Consider the following 9118-nt stretch of genomic DNA (forward strand, 5'->3'; position numbering starts at 1 on the left):
GTGTAACAATCTTGATCCGGGGGTCTAAATCGTTTCAAGGATGGAAAGGATATACGCGAATAAAGAAGAATATCCCACGGAGTGTAATAATCTTGATGATTCTGAATGCGGCCTCGACGCACAAGGAAAGTAGCAACGGGCTCCGGCCTTATTCTTGGAAATAGGATCACTAATTCCCTCTTTCCAAGGATCAAAATCCCAGGGTTGATCTCTGCGTGAAGAAACCCTAGCTTAACTATAAAAGAACAACCCTCCTGAAACACAGAAATATCTTGGTCTCGTTCTCTAAGTACTCTTGCTTTACTTTTAAACGTTGTATGTCGAGTGATTTATAATGTAAGAAAAAAAGAAAGGAGAGTTATAATATAGCTTGTGAGGCTTTTGTATCAAAAAGATTAAAGAGTGATTTGAGTGTAGAACGTGGAGCTCCATTCAAACACTTCATTGTACCAACCTTTAACAAAAGGCTGCCGAGATCACCGCAACGACAAGGGGGCCCGACTAGGATTCACATTGAATGCGAGCCGGTATAAAAATACTTTTTGTGTCATTTATCTTACACCTTACTTTGGCATTCTGCTGAGCAACGATCGACTGCGATCTAACCTACTCGACTAACGGATCGAAAAATTTACAATTCACCCCCCCCCCCTCCTCTTGCACTTTCACATCGAACCTATACCATGGTATCTAGCTCTGCCCCTAACGATGAAGTAATCTATTACTTACTGCATAACAAAAATTACAGTATCCATTTAATTACATACATTTTAATTAGAAGGTCGAAATGTACCTTCCATCCTTTTGGTATGAGGAAGCCATCATAAGTGATGTCATCCTCTATGACTTCTCTGAAAGTACCTTGCAGAACTGGTGTGTCTCTTAATACTTCATTCACAAAGTTCCAAGTTTTCTTCATTTTCTGAATGTCATCCCAACATAGCACTTTCCTTGGCATCATATTCCTTGAAATCTCATTGTGCTCTGCATTGTAAAAGGTATTTGTAGATAATTATACCTAATAAATACGTGAAAGCGTTTAACATATCTGGCAGAAGCCAGTCAAGGAAAATTTTAACTATCGGATCATCAAAAAGATAACTACAAATAACCTTCTATAAATAATGGAATTTGTAATATTGGAAATAAGGGAGGTTTTATGCTATAACAAGTAAAAATAACATGCTACTGTAAAATTCTGTACACTGATAGTGTAATATTTTGTTACACATTAAAATTAAGTTGACTTACAATAACATAAAATGCTCTACGTAATAAGTATGATATGATAAATAGAAAAATAAAAAAGCCGATACTAATGATGTAATAATTATTTATATTATCTGTGTATATAATCTATACCCCTAGTAAAATAAGATACATAACCTTCTAAAACACATTAATTGCACTATAACAGTGTAAATTTTTGGTTAATTGTTAGTTGATGATGTAAGAAATACTAGCAGAATACATCAATGACCCCTCAAACACGCAAAAAAGGTTCATCTAGAAGATTAACTAACTAATAATCTGACTTATTGAACACCTTACATTTATTCAAAATCTGCCTATTGAACACTTTTTCTATAGTTGTCCAAAGCATGTAATTCCATGCATGAGGTTCACACCTAAAAGACACCAATCACCGTCTATCCCATTCACATTGTCCCCACCCAAAAAATTAAAGTTTTTCTTCGATGACACTTCCAGTTATCCTGACGCAAGAAGGAAGAGGAAGGGTATGTAAATGTAGTGGTGGATGCGACGTTCATTCACCATATTATCTGAACCTAGAACTTTTGATGTGTAATATAAATTTATGTATCCTTTGAATGGTGATAGGGACAGAGGAAGAAATGTAAGGAGGAGGAAGGCGAAGAGAAAGGGTTGATTTGGTGGTGCAATGATGGCGAGAAGAGACAAGTAAAGAGGGACGGGGTGCAAGTATGGCGGCGACAAGGTGGTGGAGAGAGAAAGAATGGGAAGAGAAAGGGGAAGGGAAAGCGGCCAAAAGGGTGGATGGTGGCGGTGGCCGGAAGAGAGAAGGAATAAGGTGGATTGTGGTGGAGGCGGTCAATCCTAAAAATTTATTGTTTTTCAGCATATAAACACTTTTTAGTTTTAACAAGATATTTACTATTTATTTTTAATATATTTTTTTTAATTCTCAAAATGTCTTTTTCAAAACTAAATAACTAACTTCCTCTCCATTCCATATCCATCGTTCATCCTTCTCGTTGCAAAGATACTTTAAAATTTATAATTTCTTATAAAAAAAAATAAGGATATTTTAGTCATTTTATCAAAAGAGCAGCTTATCAACGTTATTTACCAAATACATCACCTGATTATTATTAGTTTCAACACTTTTATCTAAACACATAACTGCTTATTTATAAAATTAATTTCAGCACTTAAAAGTACTAAGTGCTTATTAACACATAATGCTTATCAGCTAATCTATACGCGCTGGAAGAAAGAGAACAAAAATTTTAATATATATTATGGCCTCTCACGCTCTCAAAATAATTGTGGTGCATGTACTATATCATGTTAGCAATATGTGTTCAATAAACACACTTATAGCATAAATCAAATGTTCAACAGGTCAAAACACCTTAACAAGGTGTTTAGATTAAAAAAAAATGGATAAATCAAATGCCCAAAGGTCTGGGACCAACGGTTCTTCAACTCAACTCTCCTATTTTTGCTTAACTAATGGTAATAAATGGTGCAAGTTATTATTTTGAAGTGAAAGAAATACCTTCCATTATTTCATTGAAGAACTCATGCTTCTCTTTAAGGTACTTCATGGTCAAAGTAATAGTTGTAGAAGTAGTATGGTAACTACCAATGATAAAGCCAAACACTTTATCAGTCATTTCAACCTCTTTCATGTACTTTCCATTTTCATCTTGTTCAGTGATCACTTGTGTTAACACATCAACTTTTGACAAATCTGGATTCTCTAGTAATTCAACTCTTCTTTCTTTAATAATAGCCTTCATTTCTTTCCTTAATTCATTCCCAGCTTTCATTGCCTTATAAAATGTTGTACCAGGAAAGTTGATGTCCACTACCAAAAGACCTTGCGTAAAAACATTGAATTTTTCATAAAATTTCAAGATTTTATCCGAGTCTTCAATGCCCATAAAGACTCGAATAGAAAGGGAGAAAGTGAATAACTTCATTAGATCATACACTATCACTTCATCCTTCCCCTTCCAATGATTTTCCAAGTGTAAATGTGAAATAGAGTCCATAGTACTAATGAGTTTGTCTACATTTTGTGAGTTCAAGAAATAGCTCATAACATTTTGTGCCCTTTTCGTGTCATGTTCTATAGGGACAAATGATGTAGAAGGGAAAAGTTTTTGAACAGAATTAGGTCTCCAACCAATGAGAAGATTATTGCCTCTGGTGAATATGAATTTGTTAGCTGCTGGACCTGAAAAAATAGCAATTTTTTGGCCAAACAAAGAGGTTTTGAATACATTTGAGTTGTATTTCTTGGTTCTTTCTTTAACAAACTCGTGCACCAATCCATAGTGAAGTGCTTTAAGGAATTGGATGGTTTCTCCAATAATAGGCCAACCAAAAGTACCTGGAGCTAAAGGGATTTTTTCTTTAGGTTTGGCAAAGAAATATTTGAACAAAAAATTGATGATAATCATAGCAAGCAAGGTTGCAAAAGAGAGGAGGAAGAGGGTCCATTTTGTGTACGAGGTTTTCTTATGTACGTGATAGTCAAAGTATACCACTGGATATATATATATATATATATATATATATATATATATATATATATTCTAAAAGTGAGAAGCCACAAAGTTAAAAGTTGATTTGCTATAACGAGCATATAAAGTTGAATAACATTTTTATGGGTGAAAATGATTTTCACCCCCTAACTGCTTTAAAAATCAAACTCCCCACCTCAACTTTGAGCGATGGACGTTCTCCCCAACTTATCCAATGCAATGACTATTTCATCCTTGTTTTTTTCAATCCTCCATTTATGTAATACATTTTTATATTATAATATAATATTTATATTTTCAATCTAGATATTTATAGATTCTTATTTAAGTTCATTAACATTACAAGTAGAATAATACTTTTACGAATTTGTGGTAAAATCTAATGCTATTTTTTATGATTGTTATTTCAATATTGTATGCACAAGCATGTGTGTATATATATTTATATATGTGTTTGTATATTTAAGTCTCTTATTATCTATTGTTTATATAAATAAACAAGTGGTTGTTAACACCTAATTTTTGACCTCCCGTAATTTATTTTTTAATTTTCTAGGGTCCTTGAATATTAAACGGAGTGAAATATGTATTTTCTACAAGTCGAAATGATTTATAAAATTATTCGGATAATATTTCACCATTTCATTTGGAAAAATAATTTCTATAATGCCATAAATCATTTGAAAATTAATATATTTTTACAATAATTATGAGACATTTGCTAAGATCAATCAAGAGAATGATTTAAAACAATTATTTATTTGGTTGTTAAAATCAATTAATAGGCATTTTTACTCTGTTTAATTCAAGATATTTGACTAATTAAATCAATAATCATTTTACTCCTCAAACTCTAATTCCTACATGATCAATTTACATTTTTGTGATTTTTTTTAAAATATAATCATGATTAATCAGATGTTTAATTGTGGTTATATTTTAAAATTACTTATTATGTGTTTAGGTATGGCTACAATCGAAATAATCAATTGATTAGTCAATTAAGGCTCTAATTGAAATAGCCAATTTCATGGCCTAATTCAAATTAAGGCTATATTCGCAAAATCGAGTCTATCTATGCAATCTGCCATATTCTAAACTAAATGATCAATTTAGTAAGTTATGGCTATATTTGAAACGATTTAACTAATAAGATTTTATTTTTGGATATTTAGTAAAATTGCGTATATTTCCCAATATACATATATACATCAATATACACGTATATCCGCGTATATCGTATATATATGTGTGTGTGTGTGTGTGTGTGTGTGTGTGTGTGTGTGTGTAGCATTTGGGCATACTTTAATTTTTTAAAAAAAGATCGGCGAGCCGGTCTGACAAAGGCAGCGACAGCGGCACAACGGAAGCAAGTATAAGAACATAAGTCTCGGCCAAACATGACCCTTAAAGGGGTCATTTGCCTTAAGGGTTCGGACGAAACCACTTTGCCTGTACCACTTACTCCCCCTCGCACGTCACGATTGCGGAAATGGCAACATTTCGAGGCGTGTCGATCACGTATCGATCCCCTGCGCATGACCAAAACGAGTAGCATTAAATGCAAACTCGTCTCTCTCCACCTATTCTCACCAAACGCTGCCTTAAAAGGTAAAATCTACACCTCTCTCTCTCTCTCTCTCTCTCTCTTGCTTTTCCATAGTTTACATTGATACAAGTACAAATTGCATTAATTAGCTTTGTTTCGACCTGGACGAATCTTTGAATCTCATTGGTTCTTCAAGAACCGACCGGATCTAGGATGAACAGGCTAAAATATAGCCTTTCATCGTTATTTCGCGTTAATCTGAGTCGTTCACTTTAAACTCAAGCATAATTTTCAGAAAAAAGGACTTTTCCCACATCGATTGGAGATTAGGGTTTCCGTCTTTTGAGGTTCTATAAATAGAAACCTCAACTTCAAAAAAAGAAAAAAGAAGAAGAAAGAGCTAGACTTTGAGCATTAGGACTCAAGATCAGGGTTTCAGTTAAAATTTTGGACTTGACTTTTAAAGTCGAGTCTCTAGTTTCAATAGTTTAATTCCTTGTTTTTTTATTTTATTTTTGGTGGTTTAGTTCGAGATTGGAAGCACAGAGGCTCTAAATCCATTCTTGTCTAGTCTGTGCAACAAAAAGGTAATTACTTATCATTTATTGCTTTCTTTTACTGAGTTTGGATATTAATGTTAGTTATGTGATATTATGTTTAGATGGTGGTTTGCTTGTCATATTGTTAGCTTAAATATTAGCTCATTAGCTTTATGATTCTGCTCAGACTAGGCTGTTGTTAATAATTCCTTGTTTGTTGTTTAGCCATACTTTGTTTTGAATCTTAAATGATCTTTGTGGTCTAATCTAAATAGAGATTTGTTGTGTGTGGGTTTAAAGCGAGCCTTGATAATTGATCACATTAATTAAAAGAAGGTTGGAACAATAAAAGGTTCAGTACAAGCTTAAAATTGGAAGTGGTAAAATGACTATATTTGCTATCTATCTGTTAAATGGTCGTGCTAGCCTATTAACAAGGAAAAGTGAAATAACAGTATCACTCCACTATCTTAAGTATATAGTTTAACAAGTTCAAATTGTGATATTTGTTAGTTTGAAATAGGGAGTTGGTCTAACTGCTTAATGGCACCTAAATCCTTTCTTCAAAGCTACTTAACTGATGTACTTCTTGATGAACTTTTTTGGTGTGGCTTGTCTCACAACCTTGTGTCTTTGAAATTTATCCATGATTGAAGTCCTAAAGAAGTTCATTTAGTTCGAAACTAAAAAGGGGAACCATAGGATTCAAATCTGATCTCTGACTGCTAAAATTGGTCTAAACGATTTTGATTAATCAATGAGGCAAACTGCAGAAGTCTTGTGACACTCCATGTGGTCTAAAACTATGGTTCTATGATGTCAAGGTCCCTTATTAATGGCTTTAAGCAATGCAGTTAAAGGCTAAGATAGACTATGGTAAGATTTTGGCATGACATTGTGCTAATGATGTCTATTGATACTAATCACATAATCTTAAAAGGATCAGAAGATGTAAAAAGGAAAAATAAAGAGGTCTTAATTGTATTAAGCGCTCTAGGTTTAAAATACGGGCATATAGATTAACCACGCAATCTTTGAATAATTGATTTAATATCTTCTTTTATGTAAAACTAAGTACATTTTGGGGAGTGGAAAATGCTTTGGCCCGCGTGTATAAGTTGGTTTTACTGAACATATAAATGTTTTGTGTTAAAATAAATTATCTAAATGTTGAGATTGGGTATGTTTGGAGCATGCTTTGACCTTAGATGCCCTCGCTTAGCTATAGTAGGACAATACATGTGCCAGCTAGCATTCTTCTTAATAGTTTGAAACTGGAGCTTCTTACATAGCTTTAACTACTTTATGAAACTTAATGCAGTAGCTTTAAGAATAAAAGAGGGGAAAAGGGGGGGATGGGATGAGAAGCTTGGGTATGAATCTGTCTAGTAAGTTGTTTGTGCAATTGTTTAGAATTATAGCTCAGTGTGGAATATGAAATGCCATGGTTTAAAATGAGAATAGCAGAGGTGTTTGGCCTCTCTCGAGACTTGAAGTGTTATCCCTGACCTTGTCTTACTCTGATGAGTGTAAGTTAGTTTGAAGCAAGCATAGTTAGTTTGAAGCAAGCATATGTTTGGCCTGATGAGGGCCTGCTATAGCGTAAAGAGATTTAAGATTGCTTAATGATCAGAACTCTAGGCTAAATAATTGAAAATACTCATGAGTTCGGATTAGTCAAGCTACATTTGGTTGGGAATTGATTGATGATGATGTTTGTGGGGTCATAAGTGTTCATGGGCAAGTTATGAACCACTTGACAATAGAGGAGCCTTTAAAGGCATCTTAAAGAGAGGATTGGGAAGAACCAAGTCCAACTTGGTTCATAGTACCTTCATCCAAATAAGAGGTGACATGGCATACTGCATGAAGTCTATGGGGTGTATGTACGCCACGAATACATAACTCTACAATCCTATCATTGAATCGAAAGGGCAGAATAAAAAGCTGAACCTGACTTGTGTGTAAAAGGATTGTGTAACTAAGCCTAGCGTTCTTCTTCTAAAACGGGTTCGGTTATTGCACGACTTATGGAGTCTTAAAGAATCTTGGTAAGAGGTGATAGAAGTGAGCCTGTTCAAATCTAAAATGGACACTAAGTCACAATGTTTGATTCTTTGAACCTTACGTTATATGTCCCTTCTCTAAATCTAATAAGCAAATAATGCATTTAACCTGTTAAGGAACCATGGCATGTGTTTCTGTGCTCTCTTCACATACCCCTATCCTATTTAATTGGGTTGTTGAAGGACAAATGACCATCTGTTGACTACCCTTATCTATCCAAACTTTGCTAAATCTTATAACTGTTGGATTCTTGTATACATTGCCTAAAGATATTAAGTCTCATGATCAAACATCTATGACCCTGCACACCGATTCTATGTTTATGATAAGTATTGTTGTAAAGATGTGTTTGGAGTCTGTTGGTGGCCTGAGTTAATCTGTGTGATGCCTGGTTGTGGTTAGTTGCCCTTCCCTAATGTTGAATTTCTGAATTAAAGTGCAGGTTTTGCCTTAGCTTAGGTCTGATTATATTGCTAAAAATTGAAAGATGACCAAAACAAGTTTAAGGGTTAGTCTAAGTTTAAGGGTAGACATATATATATATATATATATATATATATATATATATATATATATATATGGGTTCTGGTAAAAAAGATAGTATTAGCAAGATGTATACATATATATGTGGTATGTCGGCTGGTATACTATGTGTATGTATAAATGCATTGGCTGCATATAAGAGTATATCAACATCGAGAGGATAGAAAGCCCATGATTAAGCTTCAATACTTAGTTGATTACGAAATAGTAGGGTACGGGCACAGCCCCCGATCTAAAATTGATGCGGGAGCCATGTCTATAATAGTCCAAACAAGGGAACAAATGGGATTCTCGGGTGGGGCACGGGCCACTCTCTTAGCAATAGTCGAGTATATATATATATATATATATATATATATATATATATATATATATATATATATATGTTTTTGTTTTACATGTGTATGTCATGTATGTATATACTCGTGATAAGTACAGTAATATTTTTCTAATCGGTTTCCCCTTTTCCTCCTCTCTCCTCCACTGCATGGCCGTTTGGGCCGGGTTAAGCCTCCATGTTCAACTACCGCCCAACAGGCTTTTCTTTCAGCAAGACAGTCCGATGAGGGGGTGAAAGGGAAGCAAATATGCATGTGAACACGTTGAAGGCCCAACCATAGGTGAAAATGGTTAACTAGGGGTTTGGTACCCCCCCCCCCGAG

General features: G+C 34.3%; 1 protein-coding gene across 1 annotated transcript in view; it reads right to left on the minus strand.

The window, feature by feature from the left end:
- The window catches only part of LOC132033004 (beta-amyrin 28-monooxygenase-like), a 21715-nt gene extending 16537 nt beyond the window's left edge, over positions 1-5178 (minus strand). Inside the window, exons 1-3 of the mRNA XM_059422841.1 lie at positions 5101-5178; positions 2765-3731; positions 794-984 (exon numbers count right to left, since the gene is read on the minus strand). Of these exons, the coding sequence (XP_059278824.1) occupies positions 794-984; positions 2765-3731; positions 5101-5178 (1236 nt within the window). The remainder of the gene's footprint in view (positions 1-793; positions 985-2764; positions 3732-5100) is intronic.
- Between the last annotated feature and the right edge of the window lie 3940 nt (positions 5179-9118).

The sequence above is a fragment of the Lycium ferocissimum genome, chromosome 10, assembly GCF_029784015.1.
Source record: "Lycium ferocissimum isolate CSIRO_LF1 chromosome 10, AGI_CSIRO_Lferr_CH_V1, whole genome shotgun sequence".
Taxonomy (NCBI): Eukaryota; Viridiplantae; Streptophyta; class Magnoliopsida; order Solanales; family Solanaceae; genus Lycium; species Lycium ferocissimum.